The 24187-nt window shown below is 40.4% G+C and overlaps 1 protein-coding gene and 1 long non-coding RNA gene across 5 annotated transcripts in view; one reads left to right on the top strand and one right to left on the bottom strand.

The window, feature by feature from the left end:
* The window catches only part of SSBP2 (single stranded DNA binding protein 2), a 294982-nt gene extending 286720 nt beyond the window's left edge, over positions 1–8262 (bottom strand). Inside the window, exon 1 of one of the 4 annotated variants that reach the window (XM_032847376.1) lies at positions 7971–8262. In XM_032847376.1, the coding sequence (XP_032703267.1) occupies positions 7971–8032 (62 nt within the window). In that variant the 5' untranslated portion in view covers positions 8033–8262. The remainder of the gene's footprint in view (positions 1–7970) is intronic. The other 3 variants (XM_032847387.1, XM_032847369.1, XM_032847362.1) reach the window with 3 other exon arrangements.
* LOC116860988 lies at positions 8214–23651 on the top strand. Its single transcript, XR_004381387.1, has 3 exons — positions 8214–8934; positions 10078–10139; positions 23609–23651. It is a non-coding gene; the product is annotated as an uncharacterized LOC116860988 (long non-coding RNA).
* The last annotated feature ends 536 nt before the right edge of the window (positions 23652–24187 follow it).

The following is a 24187-nucleotide window of genomic DNA, read 5'->3' as shown; positions in this document are numbered from 1 at the left end:
GATTTCATTTATTTATTTGACAGACAGAGATCCCAAGTAGGCAGAGAGGCAGGCAGAGAGAGAGGAGGAAGCAGGCTCCCCGCTGAGCAGAGAGCCCAATGTGGGGCTCGATCCCAGGACTCTGGGATCATGACCTGAGCCGAAGGCAGAGGCTTTAACCCACTGAGCCACCCAGGTGCCCCAATCAACTCTGAAACTACCTCTTCCAGATATATGTGAGATTTATTTTTAAACTCTGATCAATTAAACTATTTTCTATCTCCTGTCTTAATACCTGCCGCCAAAAGCATGATAAACTCTTAAGCCTCTGTTTCTTCTATTAACATTAACAGAAAATAGCACCTAACAGTTTAGTGAATTCTTAAAAGGATTAAATGGGACAATGCAAGTAATGGGTCAAATACAAACAAAATATTTAAGTGATAGCACTGCTGTTTTGTTAATATTAAAGAATAAGCTTTCTATGACAAAACTCCACAAGCTCTTTATGAAATACTTAGGACTTTCTTATTTTTCAGAAAACATTTATTTTAATCCTATTAAATGTAATCATTTTAATAGAGTAATTCATTTACCTAGCTTTCCTCTATCAGTAAAGTAGCTGTATTTCTTTCTCAAGTTTGAAGTAGGTAAATAAAAGAACATCAAGCCAAATATCAGATCACTAAAGAAAAATAACCATATCAATTTCAGGCAAGAGCCTATTCTTGGCATCAACTCCTCTCTTAGCTTACTCGTACAGAGCCACATGTAAATTTTCATCTACTATTCTTACCTTAACAAGCATTTGATCAGTATTTTATTATGGCTTAGATTATATTATGAATAATTCAACTATATTAGTTATTAAAACTATGCTGGGGGGCACCTGGGTGGTTCAGTCGTTAACCATCTGCCTTTGGCTCTGGTCATGATCTCAGGGTCCTGAGACCTAGCCCCGCATCAGGCTCCCTGCTCAGCAGGAAGACTGATTCTTCCTCTCCCACTCCTCCTGCTTGCCTTCCCTCTCTCATTGTCTCTCTCTATCTGTCAAATAAATAAATAAAATATTTTTTTTAAAGATTTTATTTATTTATTTGACAGACAGAGATCACAAGTAGGCAGAGAGGCAGGCAGAGAGAGAGGAGGAAGCAGGCTCCCCGCCGAGCAGGGAGCCCGATGCTGGGCTCGATCCCAGGACTCTGGGATCATGACCTGAGCCGATGGCAGAGGCTTTAACCCACTGAGCCACCCAGGCGCCCCTAAATAAAATATTTTTAAAATAAGTAAAACTATACCATACCTACAATTACAAAAAAAAAAAAACTTTCAAAATAGGAAAAAAAAGTAATGTTACATGTTAGTCTCTACAATTTTTTCTGTGAACTATTTGTATGATATGCCATGAAGTAAAATTAATGCAGAAGATCAAAAATAGGAGATAGCAGGGTCATCGGTTCAAGCTTACTCTAGCTGAATTGTGATTTGAAATGTTACAGTGGTTCATTACTGCTGGAAAGATGTTTAGGGTCCTCCATGAAATAAAATCATCAAAATTCCTAAAATAAAATGTCAGAGTAGTTTCATCATTACTAAAAAGTGTGACACCAACTTAAGTCTCTCTTTTGAAGATGAACAAGAAATGAATATTAATTCTTCCACTGCACCGAACTGTCCAGGCTCTTTTGAGTCCAGATAAATTTTTAGTTCTGTCAATATTACAGTAACTTTATTAGCTCCACTTTTCAAAAATCTTTCTTAACCTACTCTGACAAAAACTACCAGTTACCCATTATGACCAAACAGAAATTCGGACAGGGCTAGCTAGAAGGCTATTAAAAGTCACCTGGAAAAACTCTATTATTCCCTGGGTGGACCATTTCTCCATCTATTTTTCAATCTCCTCACACAGTGAATAAGAATATACAGTTTGGGAAGGTAAGAATAGCATCTATATTCCTCTAGTATTACTAAAAACAAGTAGGACACAAATTTTGGTGGACCACTCTTCAGATCATTTTTGGTGGAATACATGGTTTTGGTATAATAGTCAAATAATTCACAGTCTTAGTCATATTAAGTCATATACATATATTAACAAAACCTTACATGAATAGATGCTAAATATGTAAAATACATACAAATCAGATAAGCAAAGTTTAAAATCTATATATAAACACTTAGTTTTTATCCTAAACTCTCTTCAGATATTAACAAATATATCTTATTCTATTACTCCATTGCTATTTTAAGTCCTTCCCCAAGGAAACAGTAAGTTATTAATAAAATTAATATTTTAGCACATTTATAGAGAGGCTCACATATTACAAATCAGCAATACATCACCAGCATGCAAATGTTTCGTATCATTCCCATACCAATGTCAAAGCAATAATGTAGACACAACAGTAGAGGATATCTCCATGTATTCCAAAATAAAATTATAATTATCTTCAATATATATTTTTAAGCTATATAGTCTAAGAAGTACTATCATGTTTTCTAAACCCAATACATTAAACCTCAATTCTATGCCCCAAAATGTAACAGTTGTGATCTCTATAGAAAAAGATTCTAAATTCAAAATTATTTTTTCCCAAATTTTACTTTTAACTCTCAACTGTAAGGTTGAAGTGTTAATAAACTGCAATGTATGTATCATTTCAACCCCTGCCCACAGTCTATGTTTTAACTGTAAAACAAAATTATTCTATTTCCTAGTAATAATTGAAGATGTGAGATACATTTGGTTTTCATCCTAATTTGGTTTTATATGGCAAACTGCCTCTGAAGTATGGGAATAAACCTTTCATTCTTCTCTTTCACAGCACTGAAAAAAATACATTACAATACTAAAACTATTTCTAAGAGCCAAAAAAAAAATCTCTGGATAAACAATACTAAAATTTAACTCTCGACATCCTACATATTTTTTTCTCTAGGTTTGTTCCTTCAAAAAAGTTGGTTTTTAGATTCTTCTACAATAATGGAAAAGAGATCAATCAATAGAAAAACTCACAGCTAAGATGACATGTTAGATACAAGTTATTTAGTATTTTGGAGTAAACATCCTGGGGATTGGGAAGGGCAGAGTCAATTTAATATAGAAAATATCATTCCCAAAAAAGTATTCCCTCACTAGTATTAGAAATCTTGATTTAACTATTAAATGCCCATCAGACAAACTTCTGAAGAGATGTGCATTACTTCACTTTCTTAACTTTATTTCCTTCAGAAAGGAAGGAAGAAAAAGAAGTTTACAGTTTTTTTTTAGGGGAGTGACACTAATAAAAAAGAGGGGAATAAGGTGATGCTGGCAGATATTAATCCCTACAATCCCTATGCCACAGACATGGCATAGTATTTATATTGTGTATTTAAATTGTGCATTAGACCTAGCCACTTAAAAATGAACAGATGGTATTTGTTTCTTGGTATATCCAACTAAAAGATTCATAACTGAAAAACCAAAGTTACTTTTCAGAGCCCCAGGTTAGATGCACAGTTTGATTTCTGTGGTTTCTCACAAGTTTACTTAATATGATGTCACTGTTTGGTAGGTGTACCTTATGTTTAACTTTGCTTTAAAGAAGATTCACCTTTCTGTGCTATGACATAATTTTAAAAGAGGCAGTTAGTTTAATAAGAATACTATCACCACTCATGTATTTACAGGTGCCAGTTAGTCTTTCTGTGGCAATGTGGGGTACAATATGGCTTAAAGTTAAGCAATGTTTCTTAGAATAATTTTCCACAGCTACCATGCCTATATAATTTCAAAATTTAAGTAGTCAAACAAAATTCCTGGAAGGAAAAATTGGAAGAAACAAGCATTCTCCATTATTTTAGGCTTCCAACTTCCACTCCTAAAATTTATATGCCTTGCTCACACCACACACAAATCGGCAGTCTGTCAAAATGGTACACCAAGGGTTAAGAATTCATATGTGATCAAATCCTTAAAGTCTGTTTTATCTCTTTATGTAATACCATTCCCTAAAACTATAGCACCTTACCCTAGATCAGGAAGGCAATCTGGTATACCGAAAAAATATATCTTTCAGCTTTAACCACAGGTTCTAAAGGTAGAGTAATCTTTACTGGAAACCCAGCTCGTAAGGTGTCCCTGGGCAAATTACTTAACGAGTCTGAGAGTTTTAGTTTTCTTATCTCTTTAACAGAGAAAAAAAAATTACTATGTTGCAGAATCGCTGGGAAAATTAAAGAAAAAACACATGATGCCAGAACACAGGGGCTAGCATGTAGAATGACAAATAACAATTACTGTTTTGTTGTCATTGGCTATTTTTTAAATACAACGAAGCTAGAGAATGTGGAACTCAAATTTCCAAATTCCTTATTTTGTAGGTAATTGAAAAAAAAACTTTCCACCCTGAAAAAAAAAAATCCCTTTGGATCTAACATCTTCATTTATTCAACAGTATTTATTTGGCATTTTCAACATTTGAAGGCACTATCCTTAAGGTTAGGGATACCTCAGAGAAGAAATTAGAAATAACATTCCTTGCCCTCAAAAAACTTACATTTTAGAGGAAGCTAGACATTAAACAAGCAATTATATAGTTACTTAATTACAATTGTGATCAGTGTTACAAGGAAAACCTGCTAAAGGGGGAAATGACCTAGGAGGATCAGAATTTAAATTTCTATGCAAAGATATCACCTCTCACCAAAGGTTTTCAATCACTCGCTCTGTAATTAAAAAAATACAACTCTTTGTATAGACTCGATCCTCTGGTTTTTAAAACAGCAAAACAGGGGTGGCTGGGTGGCTCAGTTGAGTGTCCAACTCCTCATTTCAGTTCAGGTCATGATCTGAAGGTCTTCAGAGAGCCCAGCACTGACTGGGCTCTGTGCTGGGTGTGAAGCCTACTTAAAGTTCTCCCTCTCTCTCTCTCCCTCTTCCTATGCTCCTCCTCTTCCTACTATCTCTCTTAAAAAAATAAAAAAAAAAAAAATTAAAACAACAAAATAAGCAATTAACTTGACTTTGGACATTTTTATGCTCAGAACTATACACTAAAACTTTAGCTATTATATAAAACCTACAAATTAATTTCAAATATTCCATACAGTAAGCTATTAATGAAAGAGAAAGCAAAGATAATAATATAGGTAAGCACTCGTCAGCTCTCCACCATGAACTCATTAGAAGACACATTTCCTGGTAGAGTATAAAGCCAGTATTTTCATATGCATGCCATTATTCATAACTCATTTTTTCAGAAAGTTTTTATTAAAATAAAATAAATATGTGCATATTTATTACTGAAAAAGAAGTTATCTCGGTGGTTTTTAAGATCAGAACAATTCTAACTTTCTTACTAAAGGAGAATTCGTTTTTGCTCAGGTAGCTTTTAAAATATGACACCTTAATTTTTTTTTTTTTTTTTTAATCTGGTAACATCCACTTTAAGGACAACTTCAAGATCCCTATCTTCAGAAGTTAGCACACTGTTGTAGAATAGTGCCATTAAACTCCCAAGTGAATAATAAAGGGGAAACCTGAGAGGTCAAATCAACTCTCCCATCAAAATGAAGCTAAGTTTATTCTATAAAATAGAATCTACCTCCAACAACATTCACCCAGAAATTAATGCAACAACAATTAATCCAGAACAATGACTGTCAATTTCCCAAAAGTGCCTCTTCATCTATATTTAGTTCATAAGGCAAACTAGTCCAGGATTCCTGCTGCCAATTATAATGAATGGAAGAAATATATTTGAATCAAATAGCACCATCTAGCAGAACCTTCACCACTTTACTTTCAACAGTAGATATTACTTGGCGTTCAGTTTGGTAGACTGGACAGCAAAAGTGGCAATTATCTGTTTTCATGACAGAATCACAAAATTAGGCTAGAAAGAATCAGAGACACATCACATTCTCATTATTATCTCAGATAATTTAAAAAAAAATTTTTTTTAGGAAGTTATCAGGATACAGATTAGAGTCAACATTCCTGGGAGTCTAACTAAAATCCAAAATTACTTTGATTTTCAAATTCAACCATTCCCAAATGCCTCAACACATTTCAATTCCTTCACGCTCAGTAATATGAAATCCCAATACCGTGTAATCATTAAAACATCTTGTTTTTAATCTTATCAGGTATATTATAACCAAATGATTAATGCACATAAATTGGGCTTTTATTTCAAAAACTTCAGTTCTAGTAACTTCTGTTTCTTAACCAGGCATATTACTGCCTTCTGTATATTTCACGGCACATCAACTAGGTCCTAAATGTAGCTCCTCAGAAAATACCTCTGGAAACAAAATCAAACCAAACCAGCATCTCTCCTTAAATTTTTTGTTTGTTTTGCTCCATCAAGGCCTGCCACCCCTAAATCTTATGGGAATGGTGTGTTGCTGCCAACACGAAGATTAGGAAATGTTCCCATCCCTAGGGCACAAGAAACTTTCAGACTACTAACTGCCTAAAGGAGGGAAAGTCGGTCGTCTGAGTATTTGGTTTTTATTTACACGCCGCTATTTCCAAGCGCAAGGTAACCAAAGTAGCTCTTCAGAGATGCTCTCGGACTTTTCCCCAGCGTGAAACCCCTCGGAAAGGCAGAGCGCGTTCAGTGACAAGGATAAGCCTCCCCCTCAAAGTGGAGGTGGTTACTGGGAATCACCGATCTGCTGCACAGAAAAGAGGGGTTCTTCCTCAGTGGTCACAGTCACTATTCGGTCTCATTTTTAGTAACAACCAAATCACCGTTACAAGTACATAAGAATAGCAGCAAACCACCCTGCTTCGCAGTGTGCCGTGACAGCAGCATCCCCGGCCGGGAGGGGCTCTTTTCTCGCCTGCCTCCTCCGGGCTCCCACCAGAGTTAACACCTGTATCTCCCCACCTCAACGTTTCTCGCCTTCCGGCAAATCCCTTTTCGGACCACTGCTCCCAGCGCACCCCAGACAACCTTCCTCCCTCCGCCCGGCCGCTGCGGCTCACACAACTCCCAGCCCGCGCGCCCCGCGACCACCGCCCAGCGGGAGCCGCCCGGCCCGCCGCCCCGGCAGCCGCGGCCCCCCGGCGTTGGGGAGGCGGTAAGTCTGCAAAAAAAAGTTCTCCAGCCGCCAGCGCGGAGTTGGGTCTGCCCGCGAGGCAGAAACAGAAGCCTGCTCCAGCAGATCCCGCTTCTCGCCAGCACACTCTTCCTCTCCGGGAACTCGGTCCTTCTTAGACTCCCAAACTTCAGCGGCGCCACTACGGGCGCCGACCACCCCTGATCTGCCAGGCGCTGGGCAGCACGGAAGCCGCGTCTCTTCACCGGCTGAAGAAAGCCCCGACGCCCACCCGGCCCACGCCCGCACACGCCCTCCGCGCCCCGCGCGCGTCTCCGCGCCCCGCGGGGCCCCGCTCGGCCGCTCCGCGCCCGGCTTCCGCCCGCCGCGCGCCCGGCACTGCCGCCCTCACCTCACCGGGCGATCCCGGCCCCAAGCCCCGGCGCCGGAGCCCCTGGCCGCGGCGCCCCTCTCCCTGCCTGCCCCCGACCCCAGCCCGCCCCTCCAAACACCCACAATCTTACCGCGAGCCCTCCTCCACGCAGCTGCCCCCCTCCGCCCTCCCCGCGACCCTCGGCAGCGCTCCAGGTCCCCGCAGCCCCGGACCCCAGCTCTAAAGTTACTTTGTGAGGGGGTGAACCCGCGGGTTATTTCCCCCAATCACCCAAACAAGTTTCCATCCTCGGCACCAGCACCGCCACCGCCCCCCAGCACACCCGCTCCCTCCCGCAGGCAGCCCCCCAAGGCCGCCCGCCCCGCGCGAGCACCTCCTGGGAAATAGCCGCTCCCCGCACCGCACGCCCCCACCTCGTGTACCCCTCCCCCTGCCAGCCCACCCCCGGCTCTCCCCAGGCGGAGAGTGTCTGGGTCTGTGTGTCTCCGAGAGAGTGTGCGAGTGCGTGCTTGTGTGTGCGCGCGTGTGAAGGCGGAGGTGGGTGAGAAGCGGAGACACTTACTTCTCCCGGGCCTGGCTGTCGGACGGGACGGCGCTGCTGTTACTCTTGCCTTTGCCGTACATGCTTGTGCCGAGAGCAGCTCCCACTGTCACGCACCTGTCAACCCATCACAGCCTCCCCGGGAACAGCCCCGTCCCCATGGCGACCCACGCAGCCACCCCCACTATTGGCCGCCCCACGCCAAAGCTCCACCCCCTTCGCCCAGGCAACGCGCGAGACTGACAGGCCTCCCCCTCCCTCCGGCCTTCCGAAGCGCGCGGTGGCTGCTACAGTCTAAGCGGCAGTCTCCTCCCTCCTTCCCTCCCTCCCGGGTTCCCTCCCTCCTTCCCTCTCCGTTCTCCTCCCTCCTCCCGCTCTCTTTCCCCCCTCCCCCCTCCGAACCCCGGCGCAAGGGGGGAATTAGAAACTGCTCTAGAAGGATTTTAAACAACTGGCTGTTCTCTCCGCCGCCGCCCCTCCCCCCGCGCCGCCCGCGCTCGGCTCCTCACTGGAGAGAAGGCGCCGGGAGGAGGGGAAAGTGCGGCCTGGAGTCGCTGGTAGGAGCCGGCGGAGCTGGAGCTGTGGCGGCCCCAGACTTCGGGGCGCCCGCCGGGTACACAGACAGACCTACGGCCCCAGTCTTCTCCGGAGCCCCCACCGGCCCCCTCTCCGGCTCCTCTCCTGTCTGTGACCCTGCGCCAGTACCCTGAATTGATCTCTGCCGCCTCAGCCCTACTCCCTGGGTGTCGCCCCCACCTCGCCCCCCCCCCCCGCCCTGCTCCCAGAGGGATGGCTGGCGAGGGACACACGCGCCGTTCCCTCGACCTTCTGTCTGAGCGACCCCGAGCGACTCGCCTTTCCTCCAGGGGAGGGACTGTGCCTCCGGCCCTCGGCGCCGCTGGAGTGGCGTCGCCTCGCCCCTAGGGCCGCGCCCTGCTGCCCTGGGGAACACCCTGCCTCAGACCTGCCTCCCCTCTTTTTAGAGGTGAGCCTCCTCCCAAAGATGGCCGGGGAATCCTGGGGCCTCACTGGCCCCCGTACGCCTGGAGCCCCGTGGCACACCACGCAACAGCTCCCTTGCCTGAAATGCCGCAGAAAAGGGCTCCAGGCATCCCCACCTGGCCTGGTTTTCCAGCCTTGGTCGCTGATGTCTACTCTTCCTGACCTTTGAAGTGGAAAGGGCCACATAAGGCCTTTAAAGACATCCCTGTCCTTGTCCTCCAGAGTAGGCCCCAACCCTCCTTCAAGGTGTGCAAAGTTGTGCCAGAGCTGAAAGGCTGCCTAAGAATATTTCTAGATCAAAGCCCCTAATCCCATTTCAGTAAATGTGCAGAAAGTTTCTGAAACACAATCTGGCTCCTGATAGAACTCCATCCTTTATCTTGTGGAGATCCTTAGATGCAAAATCAGACAGAGTGCAAATGGGGTTAGAAAGAAGACATGGGCATCAAACTGGGAGTGACAGAGGAAGAGGGGTGCAGGTGGGGGTCAGACTGGGGGAAACATCAGGAAAGGATGAATAGACGTGGAACAGCTATAGGAGGGGAGAGAAAATAGGATTTATATTGGGAAAGCCACCTTTCTATTTTCACACAGAGCTTTAAGCTTTTAGTAGTAGGATCCTAAAAATGCAGATGGAGCTACAGAGATACATGGAATGGAAAGAAATGGGTTTATATGGCCATTGACAACAAATGACAGAAATGAAACATCAACAGAAGGTTAAGGAAGGGCAGTCAGTAAGAAAGACAGAGACTGAGAAAAGGGGTTGGCAACCAAACAAAAATCAAAAACTGGGAAAAAATGAAGGACCTGCTATTCTAGTTTAGAGAATTTTTTTTAATTGTAAACGGAAAGCGTAAAAAGAAAAGAATAAGAGAAATAGGATTAAATGAAGAAAACAATATGAAAGCAAAAGAAGATGGCAAAAACAAGAGGACTGACATCATGATAGAAAGATTTAAGAAAAATAAAAGTGCTTTTATTAAAAGGACAAAAATTCATCCCATAGAAGTGAGGATGAAGAAAAGGGGGGGGGATCACATAGGCTTAAGCTGATTAGTTTCCAAGAGAAGTAATTTGCCATTTCTAATTCAAAATCCCTCTTTCTGTTTACAATGAACTGTAGGGATTTGGTGGTGGATACAAGGCATTCATGGACTCAGGAGAAGCAGGAGTGATGCTTAGCAAGTAAGTCTCTCTTTTGATGAACTTTTGCTGCCACTGTTTACAGACTACCTTCAGAGTTAGCATATGTAATTTGTTGTTCAATTATCAACTTCCATTGGCTTTAACCCAGAAAATTATCAGCATCTCAAGGCTTCATGACCCATAGAACACTCCCTATAAGTGACTGCTTAGACAATGCAGTCAAGGAGAGAGCTATGCAGCTGCTAGTCCATGTTCCTGTCCACACTTGGACCAAAGTAAATTTTCATTAAAGACCTAGAGTGGGCCTTGTACTGTTATCTAAAAACAAATTACTTATTATCCTTGCTCTGTTGTTGGGATTCTCTATGGTTCTTAGTCATGGCACATTAGAATTACCCTAGGAGGATTTATTTTTTGTTGACTTTTGTTTTAAATACAAGATCTGGACCCCACCTCAAATGAACTAACTCAGAAACTTTGTGGATGGACGCCGGGATTTGTATTTTTTGTAAGCTCCAAGTGGTTCTTTTATGGAACTAGGGCTGCTTAACTTTGCTCTTAAGTACCCATCTTTTTTTTAACGATTATTTATTTATTTATTAGAGAGAGGGGAAGAAAGAGAGAGAGAGCGAGAGAACAAGAGCAGAGGGAGGAGCAGAGGGAGAGGAAGAAGCTGACTCCCCGCTGAGCAAGGAGCCAGATATGGGGCTCAATCCCAGGATCCAAAGATCATGACCTGAGCCAAAGGCAGACACTTGACTGAGCCACTCAGGCGCCCCTACAGTATCCATTTAAAGACAGCCAGTGGACACCATCAGATCTCAGCAAGATTTTTAGGTTGTGGTTATATGTAACAGATGACCCTTCCCCTGTAAGGCATTAAGACATCTTTACAGAGGGCTTTACTTTCTACCCACTGAGCCAACAAATTTGTTAATAGGATGAAAATGTAAGACCACGTGTGTTCTTATAGTACAAGACCACAAGTAGCTATGGTTTAATTTACTATTTCCTAAAGAGAAAGGAAAACAGAGAAAACAAGAGAAGCTATTTCCTGTCTACTGCTGCCTTTTATTCATTTGATTAGTTTTTACTCAGATTTATTACATGGAAGAGTCTTTTGAGTAATGGCATCTTTTCTGATATTTAGAAAATAAATAATAGATTGGCACAGTAGGGTATGGAATTCAGAACAATTTGGTCTTAGTATCTAGAAGGAATAAAATGCTAAAAGGTCTTAGTTCAGAACTTGCCAAGTTAATGTCAGAGTTAACTTCACAGGAGTGTTGTTATCCAACAAATATACTAAGTCAAAACATGACTATTCCTATACATGGTAACCTTAAAGCTTCAGTGGTAGTCAAATCAATTATCATTAAAATATCTCAGCAGCCATCTGAACCATCTCTGTTTTATTTTCCTCTTAATGTTTACACATGTAAGTAAAATGCTTCTTTGCCCTTGTTCAAATTATTTTGAGTACAAAGACTGTTCTTTGCATCAGCAACTGTATCTCATGGGGCCAATATTGTAATTAATGAGATTTGAAACACATATTCACAGCCAAATTTGAGATCCCAGACACAGAACTGAAGATCCATTGTTTTGTTTTCATTTTTAAGAAAGGGGAAGATAGGAGATTTAAATCTTCTTATGAAGAACCGCAATATATTTTTTTGGAAGTTATTGTTTTGTTTTTCAACCTCACACATAAGGCTAATTAATTTGGGGGGCTGGATTTAGGATAGGGGAATGCTGACTAGCCACCAGAATGAAAATTTGCATTTGAAGTTGATTTTTTTTTCCTTTATATCTTATTCTTTCAGATATAAAACACCACAATTACTCACTCATTAGGTCTTTCTCCCCCTGTCCTGGTTTTGTTTGTGTACATTTGCACAATTTTGTCTTTTTGGAACCTGTATCTTATTCTTTGAAGAAGTCTTTATCAGTTCAAAACAGGTAGTTTGTTGTACCACCCTGCTAAAACTCTAGACTGACTATACATTTCTTTGATCTTAATTTTTTCTGTTAGACATTAAGTTATTAAACTTATAGTTTATTCTTATAGTGCATGGGACTTCAGAAAGGATTTCCCTTTGCTATATAGAACACAGAAACTACTTCTTTATGTTTAAGTAGAAACTAATGATGAATTTAATTATTTACAACACATAGAATACTTAGCATGTTAATTTTAAAAAGGAAAATAGTTAGAGGCACCTAGCTGGGTCATTCAGTGGAGCATGAGACTCTTGATCTCAGGGTTGTGAGTTCTAGCCCCTCAGGTTGGAAATAAAATCAGAAAGGAAGGAAGGAAGAAAGAAAGAAAGATAGAAAGAAAGGAAGGGAGGGAGGGAGGGAGGAAGGAAGGAAGGAAGAGAGAGAAAGAAAGAAAGAAAGAAAGAAATCAATCTAGAATAGGAAAATATTTATTTAGAAAAATTAAACTGTTTAAACATTAAAATTCATTAAAAGTAATTTCCTTGTTTTGAGGTAATTTTTCCAAAGGACAAAATTTTTTCTATTATTTATTTGTTTCATAAACTAGTTCATTAAAAAAAAACTTACATTCATACCACTTTTCATTTCAAATCATTTAACCGATACCCATTTATTAATACTCAATATATCCCTATTATTACATTTTCTTAACCAGCTTTCTTAACTGGGTAAACTGAGTCCTGAAAAGATTTATTAGCATGATCTGATCTCTAAAGAAAACAGAAATAGTTCCTGGATGAGAACTCTGTGTTCCTGGCTGACAGTCCTGTTCTCAGGCCACGAAGCCGCACCTCTTTCTCTCAAAAGTGACTATTCTACAGAGGAATGTGAGCAAGCTCTGAGATGTTTGTCACTCAAACTACTGTATGAAACTTCACTCCCAGGGAGAAGAGACTAGCATGCTTAGATCCACAAACTGCTTACCTGCCATGTACCAAAGTAACTCAATGAACACAGTCATTACAACAGTAATACTATGCAATGTGGTCTCTTATATCGGAATGATAAATGAAATGGAACCTCAAATTAACATTATTTGACACTGTTATTGGTTTAACATCAGTTAATCTGAGGCAATGACTGTTTTCTTAACCTATTGCCCTAGATTTTTGAATTTCCAACTTAGCTATTCCTAAACATTTACGAATGGGTTAGGAGAGAGAGTGTACAGATAAGGTTCTAAACCTTGCCATCTCTCTAGAGTGCCTCGTCCTTTTTAGCACCAGCAAGATTTGAAATTTAGTAACTTGGAAAAAAATAAAATAATCTTGTTATAAAAAAAATCATACATAAGCTGGAGATGATGAAAAGTGAAAAAAGTAGGGCTACCATGTATTGCAATTTCACACACTTTAGCACATTTTGCAAAACAAATTCCAAGTGTTGCAGTATTCACTGGCTGGATTTTTGTCATTAAATGTTGAAAGTTATGTAATAGGAAGTGTGCCAAAGAGTGTTCTTTATTCAAAAGTATTACTGTATTTTTTTTAGTGAATTCCTAAATCTTCACAATGTTTTTTCACCTCCTAAGGTTATGCCAATATGATGTCTTTGCACTCTTGAATTTGACAAAAGCCCCAGTCTCAAGAAGGAGGCTGTGCAACATTCCATGCAGTGTCATTTCCTTCTGTTGAGAATGGAAACATAGGGGTAAAAAAAAAACCTACTACATTGTTTTTCATAATTTTCCAACATAATTGGGTCCTCTCAATGAAGTATGGCAAAAAAAGAAGGTGACAAATTATGCCACTATTGTGTTTTATTTATCTTCATATAATTTCAAATGTAAGGGGTTAGGATACATTTTTAACTTATTTAGCTGTATTAAAAATATATTCAAGATAGGTGCTGAATATAGCCATTGCCAATAATGAGCTGTATGATAGAAACAATCTTACCAAGGTCATGTGTACCTGCCAAAGATTTAGAGGGTACATCAAACTTTTTGTTTAGGGGTACTCAGTCTTTGAAACCAGCTGGTCTCCATCCTATATATGGCAGTACGTGAAGATTTATAAGTATTCTTTGGTGGCAACTACTATCAGCTAGCATTATCATCATTAGATTATACATTTACTAACCACATTCGTCAGACAAATAATTCTATAATCTCATTAACATCAGTTTTCCAAACTCTTCAGGTCTTTTTCCTTGGACCTAAATTCTTGAGGCAGAAGATAAAAGGATTCCCTGCCACATGATGCTAAGCTATTGACTACTTCATGGCAAATCTCCATTACACTCACTCAGCTTCTAAGACCCAAGTTGTCTATGGTATCATAGTCCAATGTTAAGAAAGTTAAGAAATAATATGTTTTTGTGTTATGGTCTGCTGCTACTGCTCTATGCTTACCTCCTACCCTATGCTCCCTCTAACAGTCATGGGATTTTTTGTTCTTGAGGAGAACCTTAATCACTGTCTCTAGTCGTATGGATACTACTCAGGGCTAAAGTTGTTAACTTTGCTAAAGGTATTACTCTGGGTTAAGGAGAGTTTTGGCCAAGGACACTGACCCATGGAATATTCTTTGGTACAGCATTTGAGGCTGAGGTGCCCAGAAATTAGAGGCTTCAGAGATATTGTATCCATTTACTCTGGCTTTTCTGTCTGGTTCATATTCTAGGGTGGAGGTAGAAAAAGAGCTCACTCTTCTAAGGCAAGTAAGTAGACTACAGAGAAGGGTAGTCAAAGAAGAATCCAGTTCTGGGTACTTTCTCCTATGCCTCTGGAAGAGTTTCCCTATATCCCAACTTTCCTACACTCCTTACTTTGTTCTTGCCTTGGCTCTTGTGTCCTTTTAGGGGGTACCAGCTCTGTTCAATAGTTTGGTTGTTTTCTTCATTTTAAAAGAGCATTTGTGGGTGCCTGGGTAGCTCAGTCAGTTAAGCATCTGCCTTTGGCCGAGGTCATGATTCCAGGGTCCTGGGATGGAGTTCCATATCGGGCTCCCTGGACAGTCTGCTTCTCCTTCTCCCTCTGCCTCTCCCCCAGCTCATGCTGTCTATCTCTATCTCTCTCTCTCTCTCTCTCTCAAATAAATAAATAAAGACTTTAGAAAGGGGGAGGGGCATTTGTCGTTTGTGGCAGAAGGAGACGTATGTCACATCCATGTCTCAAGAACTTCCTAAGCTCACTAAAGGACTGTGAGAGGAGGTGGAAGAGCAGAGGAGGAGAAGGGGGACAGGATTGTATCTCCTGGGCTTCTACCCTGTGTCAGATGCTCCAAAGGGCTTTACTACATAACCTCCTACCTTTCCATTTCTTCTTTTATGTGTTCTTCCTCTCTTTTCCTGCTTCCTGGTTTTTTTTCCCACCAATCCCTGTCAAAAGACAAAAGTGAGAAAAATAAGGAGGTTTCATGGGAACATACTAGAATGAACTATATGAAACTGCTATGTTTGTAAGTCAAAAAATGTTTGAGGGGCACTTGGGTGGCTCAGTCGGTTAAGCACCTCCCTTTAGCTCAGGTCATGATCTCAGGGTCCTGGGATCAAGCCCCACATCTGACTCCCTGCTCAGTGGGGAGTCTGCTTCTCCCTCTCTCTCTGCTCTCCCCCCTGCTTTCTCTCTCAAATAAACAAATAAAATCTTTTTTAAAAATGTTTGATTGGGAGCACCTGGGTGGCTCAGTGGGTTAAAGCCTCTGCCTTCAGCTCAGGTCATGATCCCAGGGTGCTGGGATTGAGCCCCACATGGGGCTTTCTGCTCAGCGGGGAGCCTGCTTCCTCCTCTCTCTCTGCCTGCCTCTCTGCCTACTTGTGATCTCTGTCTGTCAAATGAATAAATAAAATCTTTAAAAAAAAAATGATTGTTCAGCAGTGTTATATGGTTCAACTACACAAGATTCAGTTCTTACAAACCATGCCACAGACTTCTTAAGTATTAACAATACTGACATTTACCAAGATTTACAATGCACCATGTACTATGTAAAGTGCTTTATATAGTGTATCTCACTCAGCAATCTTCATAATCCTTTGAGGTGGGTATTATTCACAAATTTTGGTGGTTCACACAACTAGTGAATGGCGGGATTGTAATTCACACTCATGTGCCCTGTCTCTTCAGGCCCTCTCAGAATTCCATACAGAGATCCTTCCAACCACACTTGCCCCTTAATATTTACTTTTTTGTGTACCTTGATTTTAGACATACAAACTTCTCTGTGAATTCAGGTTAGATTAAATACAGGCAGGACCACTCAGGCAGGTTTTATGGGATCTTGCTTCAGCATGGTAAGCAGCAGAGAATTCTGTTCTTACACCCAAACCTCCTGATGAGGCAAAATCAGAAACACCAAGCCACACCCTGCTTTATTTCAGCTTTGGCCTTTATCAAATACATCATTTCCTCCCATTTTGACTATCGTAAAGTGAATGCCTTGGCTCACTATAGGATATTAAAAGAAGAAACGATTTGGTATGAATCTAATGCTCTTGATATTTGAAACAGATGCATGTTCTCTGGATTCCTACTAGGTTGCTCCGGTCGTGTCTTCTTTCCAGTCTTCACCTAGTTCATTCCTTTCAGTTAATCACATTTCCCAGATCTATGTGGCTCTGAAATCTGTGATAGATAAAACCTAAAAACCAAGAGCTTTGTTTTACTTTGCATTCTGCTTAGGAAAAGGGAGACTTGGATCACTGGATTACATCACCCTTCAGTCACTGGATCACTGTAAATATGTGTCCTACCTCTGGAAATGGTCAAAAATTGGTCCCTTCATCTAAATAAGCAGATTACAATTCCTTTTGGGGGTTGTTTTTGTTGTTGTTTTGGGTTTTGTTTTTTGGCGTTTCCTTTCTTGTGTGGTTTTCTTTTCCTGGTGGATTATTGTAGTTCACTGTTACCTTTCCTTCTTCTCTTGTTTTTTTTGGCTTCACTTCCTCCTTCTATTGTTGTAGCTGTCTTTTTCCTCCCATCACTTTTCCTGTTGCCTTTCCAATTGGGTGGGGCTCCATCCAATTCACTTACTGTCTGGCTCTAGAGTATCTTTAATCCCAGGGGACAACAGTCTTGTGCCAACTAGTTGGAATCCTTGGGGTATCAGAAGAAGTATCCCAGCGACTAAGTATCCCTAAAATTTTCCTTTATTGATTTTATGTTAGAATGAAATCCAAGGATGTCTAATTAGGGGGAAAAAATCATCCTTATAGCCTCCTAATCCAAGACCATTTTGAACTCTGATAGCACCAACATCCATCAAATCAAACAATGAAATCAACTTTGGTTACTTAGCATAATAGAAATAAACTTGTAATATTCTATTAGTGAAGGATCAATGTCTCCTGTCTTGAAAATAAACATCAGAGCTTGGCTTCAACATTTATGTAGTAGCAGGAGACCATTATTTTGTGGCAACATTCGATTACATTGACATCAAGACAGATTTATTAAATTAATAAATAGTATGTGATATTCAGCCTTTCATTCCAACCGTCACCACCACCCCCCTCCACAAGATGATCATCTAAAACCCTTCACCCATATTTTGACTCCTTATCATCTACAACTCTTTATTTCCCTTTTGTTGTCATTTTATACTCAATTTTTTTTGTATCCACTTTTTTCAGATGGAAGACAGTTAATAATGAGAATCATCAAGTTGTTCATTGTTAAAATATTTTAGTGATGTAATATTGGAAAAGGAAGTATTTCAGATATGCTTTTCAGAGTTCTGAATGTGACTAATGGCAAAATACCATTCTTGCTGTGTCTTCCTCTAACTTTCAACCTCAGGGCCTTTGCCCTGGCTGTTTCCTCTGCCTGGAATGTTCTTCCTTCTGCTCTTTGCATGGCTGTTTGTCTTTTCTCATACCCAAGTCTGATGGAATGTCATTTCCACAGAGAAGTTCTAAGAGTCCTTTCTAAGTGTTTATTCCCCCATCCTCCTTCACTCTTCATCCTGTTGTTCTGTTTTATTCTATTTATCATCACACGTCACTATCTGAAACTGTTCATGATTTGAATTCTCTATTGGCTTGCATAGTCCATGTCCTCAGATCTTGAACAGTACCAGATCCCCAGTGGTACTCAATAAACAAATATTCATTGACTGACTGGATGGATGGATGAATGAATGAATGAATGAATGAATAATTCTAATGAAACAGTCATATGTGAATGACTTCAGGTCCTATCTCTCTTAGGTATTTGCAACATACAATCCTTCCAACCCTCTACCCCTACAACCCAGGGCTCCTTATATTCTTAGAAACAGTAGTAATTGGACAGAGAGCATCAGCACACCTTCAGATTTTAGGCTTCTGCTCTTACTCCAATTTATTGTTCCAGCATCTAAACCAATTTAGCAATTCTGGTGAGCAGGACATGAAAGAGATATATTTTCTCCTCTTTTGTATCACCACAGATCTGACTGACTTGGAGTTCCAAGTGGCTTAGTGTTGCTGACAATAAGGAAAACAAGTGGCACACAGTCAGCAGATTAGTTTTCAGTAATAAGCTTTCATTATGTCACTTTCCTGCTCGAAAACCTCAGTGCCTCCTCACTGCTTATAGGATGATTTTCTCTCCCCTCCAATTTTTATCCAGTCTGATTCATCAGTCCCTACAGTCTTCAGTAAGTTATAGTTATTTAAGCCTGTCTGTTTTCCCTACGAGTATTTACTCCTTGAAAATAGCATATCCATTCACAGATGCTTACACAATACCTATATGTTGAGCCTTGTATGAATATATTTTTGAAGAAGATATTTCCCTGCTCTCAAGCCTTACAATTCCTACCTCAGTGTGTATTTTGCCTTTGGGAAGTGATTACTAGTGTTTCTGGAATTAAATTTTAGTTCCAGTAGCTGAAGTCGGACAAACTGGATTCCCTGCTCTGTCATTAGCTGTGGGATCTTAGCCAAGTCATTTAACTTCTCTGTGCCTCAGTTTTGTCAACTGTACACTGACATGTTACTCCTATATGTTAGGGTTATTATGAGGACTGAATGAGAAAATGCATGTACTGGGTCTAGCAAAGAGCTTAGCATATCATATGTGCTTAGTGAATGTTTATAAATGTTTTCTTTCTCAGAGTTGGTGTATGCCCTACGTGGTCTGTTACCTCTGAAATATACCTGGCACATCTGTCAACACTATATCACTTTGTACATGCAGTTCCCCTTGCCTGCATGCCTTTCCCTATTCCTCTCCAACTCCTAACTCCTTTGAATTCTCCGCTCTTATAATTTATATAACATAGAATAAGCTGCCTTTTACTAGAACTTAACTTTTCCTGGTTCTTGTCTCCCTAGTGAGGTATAACTGCAAGGATAATACTGTGATTCTCTAGCGGAGTACAAAATGGTCCTATACTGATAGCATGTGTCTGCTATTTCTTACCTGAATTTAGCAACTAGAGAAGGTAATGCCTAATTCAATAGCCTCTGTGTAATGGTGGCAGTTGGCCACCGTGTTGACATTGTTTCAAATTTCATGGATTCAAAGGTGAAAACAAGAATTTTGATGTCATTTAGTCATATCTGCAAAGAGGGAGTTTCCAGAATGTCCCTTAATTCCACAGCAAAGAAATTCTTATCCTTAACTGTTAATACAATGTGAAGTACCTTTCCTCATTGAATCGGCAAGGCAATGGGAAAAAAATTAAGTCATCCTCCTCCTCATAATAAGCCTGCATATACTTCAAGACAGTCATCAAGTAATCCTCTTCTCCCAAATGAACAATCAAAATATTTATTTGCATAGCTAATATCACAGACGATCTAGGCAAATAGATGAAGTCTCTCTCCTGTGAATACTATTAGCTTGTAGTTCATGGTTTAGGCAACTGCTCTAGAGTGAAATAAAATCTTCAGAGACTTCTATTGGTCAATCAACACTTAAAATGTTTTTCTAAGCTACTTCTGGTAATTGGAATCTTTTAAGCTTTTATTGAAGATAGAATGGTAATACTAAAAACAACAGCAATATAGTTATCCACTCAACAAACATTCATTGAGCACCTACAGTATGTAGTATCGAGCAAACACAGCATTTTGCTAAGCAATGGAGGGGATGCAAAAATCTGTTAGAAGCAGTAGCTACCATAAAAGAAAAGTACAAAACTTTACTAAGGACTTATCATGAGCTGGGTACTGGGCTAAGTGCTGAGGATTTACAGATAAAGTTTCTTTCTTTGAGAATCTCATAATCTAAAGAGGAGTCTTATATTTCAGTATGGTCTTCTAAGTGCTATGAAAGATGTTAGTGGCAGTGGGTACTCTGGGGGCGTGGAGAACTACTCCCTAGAGCTTGCTTGTTGTTTGCACGGAGCCTGGACTGTAGAATAAGGTTTAGCTCAGAGCAACCAGGTGGCTCAATTAGTTGAGCTCCAAACTCTCTCTCTCTCTCTCTTTTTCTTTTAAACATTTTATTCATTTATTTAACAGAGAGAGCACAAGCAGGTAGAGTGGCAGGCAAAGGGAGAGGGAGCAGACTCCCCACTAAGCAGAGCCCCACGCAAGGCTTCATTGCAACGTCAATCCCAGGATCACGACTGAAGCCAAAGGCGGACACTCAACCAATTGAGCCCCTCAGGCGTCCCAAGATTCCAGACTCTCTATTTCAGCTCAGGTCATGATCCAGATGTTGTGAGATTCAGCCCTGTGTGGGGCTCCATGCTCACTGGGGAGTCTGCCTGTCTCTCTTCCTCTGCCCCTCCCCACTGGATGCACAAGCCCGCTCTCTCAAATAAATAAAGACCTTAAAAAAAAAAAAAAAAGCTTAATTAAAAAAATAATAATTTTTAAAAGTGGGGATGGACATTTCAACAAAGGGAGCTGCAGGTACAAAGGCAGAAAGGGAAGAGAGATTGCACACATTTCAGAAGCTACAAGGAATTTGCCTGAAGTGGAAAAACTGGAGATAGTTGTGGAGATAAAGCTGGAGAGTAAGCAAAGACTGATTCATGAAGACTTTTGTAGGAATACTATGGGGAAAAAAATGGATTTTAAATCCTTGAGTAGCTGTGGGAAGCCACTGAAGGATTTTAAGCAGAGGAATTACCTGAGCAGATTTGCAATTTAGAAAAACCACTCTTGTTTTGTGAAGAAGAGATGGAAGAGTGGATAGAGGCAGGGAGGTGGAGGGGTTATTATAAACAAGGATCCAAGTGGGAACTGATGAAGGACTGACCCAAGCTGGATGCAGTAAGAAATGGAAAAGAGATGGGGCGCCTGGGCAGCTCAGTCCTTAAGTGTCTGCCTTTGGCTCAGGTCAAGATCCCAGGGTCCTGGGATCGAGCCCTGCATCATAGGGCTCCCATCTCAGCGGGAAGCCTGCTTCTCCCTTTCCCATTCTCCCTGCTTGTGTCCCCTCTCCCGCTTTGTCTCTCTCTGCCAAATAAATAAATAAAAATATTTAATTAAAAAAAAAAAGAAATGGAGAAGAAAGAATCATATATCATTTGGAGGTGGAGAAAAATGGAAACTATGTGTCCACTTCAAAAGATTATCTATTTGACCAACTTCTTAGAAGATTTAAATATCCATAGATTTCACATAGAAAAAGAGAGTTTACTCCTTATATTGCATGTACAAGTCCTTTAACTATAAATTACTTCATGTGATAGAAGCAAATTTATTTTTCAGTGGGAATATATTGTTTCTATAATAATGGAAGTTATTCGGGGAAATCAGCATTTTACTCTTTTCAAGTTTTTAAATAAAGAGCTTCCTAGAATTGTTCCCAATATACAAACAAAACTCCCCAACAAACAAAAATAAACCAAAAATTAAAACTACAACCAAACAAAAGAAAAATTATTTTTTAAAAAGATACGTAGATTCGGGATAAGGAAAGTTTCAAAATTCTGTCTTAGATCATATAGACTTTGACTGGAAAAGCCTCCAGATCCTGTAGACTTGCCTGTTGTTAAATGCGAGATTCTCTGAAAGCAGAGTCTGAGCTGAGTGTGAAATGTTTACTAGGCGTCATCAGCTCTGTGAAAGGAAAGAAGAAGTAGGATTGTACAAAGAAAGAAGACAGCCCCAGGGCAGGCCTGACAAAGCCTCACCCAATCTGCCTTAGGGAGGACATGATCTCTGGAGAGGTGGCACTTATCAGCTGAGGCATCCCTGAAAATCACAACACTTCCCTTGTCTGGGTAGCATGTCCTTCTTTGAAAGGAGAGCCCTCTGCATCCCACACCTGCACATCAGTGTTTGGATGGAACTCAAAGACAGACCAGGCCAACTTCCCAAGATAACTTGGGAGTTATCTATATAACACCACCACATCTTTTATATCTCCTACCCTTTGAAGTGCTAGTTTCAGAATTGTAGAAATACTGAAATGGTGTTGAGAAAAGAATTCAAGACTGACTTTAAAATTATTTACCAATAACCAATGGGAATTAAAAGGAAAAAAGAAAAAATAGTATCGATGTGAGGACATTGTTCTCCTACCTTTCTGCATGCATAGTGGAAATCACAGAATTAATAAAACTTGTGAAGCAGTCACATAGCTTCATGGAATCTAGAACATTAGAAACTGACCTAGAGTGCTCCTGAACCATGAAAGTCAACTGTGATTTCCTTTCTCCATCCTTTCAGTTACAGACTTACTTGAGGAACCTTTTCCAAAACATTTACATTGTCTTTCCTTAGGTCACTAATAATTGAACAGTACTCATAGTGGGAATTCTATTATGTAGAAATTATGGCACAAGGTACAAGATGGAAGGGGAGATAATTTTTAAAACCAATAGAATGAATAAAGAAAAAAATGGCTCATAAGAGTTTAGAATATCAGTCTTTTTCTTTTTTTACTTTCTTTCTTTTTTTTTTTTTTAAGATTTATTTATTTGAGAGGGAAAGAGCACAAGCAGGTGGAGGTACAGAGGGAGAAGGACAAGCAGAAAGGGAGAGGGACAAGCAGACTCCCTGCTAGGTGCAGACCCCCCACACAGAGCTCAATGCAGGTCTGGATAGGACCCTGAGATCATGACCTGAGCTAATGTCAGATGCTTAACCAACTGTGCCACTCAGGTGCCCATAGAGTATTGGTCTTTCCCAACCTTATGGTAGAGCAAGGGGCAAAAAATAGTGAAGATCTTTCACTGTGATTCCTGTAACTTAGCATGGTGTACTGAGTTCATAAATTCCTCATCCCTCAGAATTTATCTCTATGGTTAAAACTTACTGATTTAGATTCCATAAATTTGTCATGTTGCAGTAATACAGTTGTAGTGTGTCATTCTGGCTGAGAAACTATTTTATAATGATTGTTTCCCTGTAAAAAAAGGAGCCTACTAATATTCCCCAAACATATCTTCAAATTTTGGGTCCACCTATTATTTCCATAATGTAAACTATGGTTAAGACCCATAACCATGGGCGAATAATGACTTATATTTTTTAAACTAATCGACATATTCTTTAAAAATATCTTTTTTTCTTTTATCTTGTAAGTTATTTAGAAAATAAATAATAAATAGCCTTTACTTCAAAAAATCTATTTTTCACTGATTTGGATGGGTTTTTCTTCTCTTTCACACTAGGAACTTTATTGTAGTCCCATTGTAACTCCTCTACCTACCCCCGACTAATGGGGTTCTGCATTCCTGCCTAAATGCCAGGAGTTCTCTGGAGAACTTCGGTCCATCCAACCCTAGGTAAAATCAGACTAGTGCAATAATATAGATTTGAGAAATGGGTAGAGAAAGAGGGAGAAAGAAGCTCTGATATGGGTAAATGACAATATCCAAAGTAAATATAAACCCGAATATGCCCCCAAAGCATGTGTAGAGTAACTGTGCCTCACCAGTTTCCCACAAGCACCTTGGTCTTTGAGTTTATTTCTCACAAACTGTATTACTTGCCTAGGGAAAATAATGCACCTAAAATTTGTCATTCCTAAAAGTTGTCATAACTTTAAAACAATCCAGCAAATAAAGTTAAATGCTTTGATTTTCAGAATGTGTATGTCTAATGAAAAAGTATATTAGCTGCCTTTAAATTTTTTTTTTTAATTTATTGAAAAAAGGTCTTGGTCTTAGGCACTACATCCATCACAGTTGCCATATAGGACCTCTGTGGCCCTAACCCCATCATCTCAGTGTTCACTGTTACAACTGGAC

Source organism: Lontra canadensis, unplaced genomic scaffold, assembly GCF_010015895.1.
Source record: "Lontra canadensis isolate GAN:19392208 unplaced genomic scaffold, GSC_riverotter_1.0 scaffold4, whole genome shotgun sequence".
Classification (NCBI taxonomy): Eukaryota; Metazoa; Chordata; class Mammalia; order Carnivora; family Mustelidae; genus Lontra; species Lontra canadensis.
Note: the sequence above shows the minus strand (reverse complement) of the source record. Positions and strands in the feature narration are given on the sequence as shown.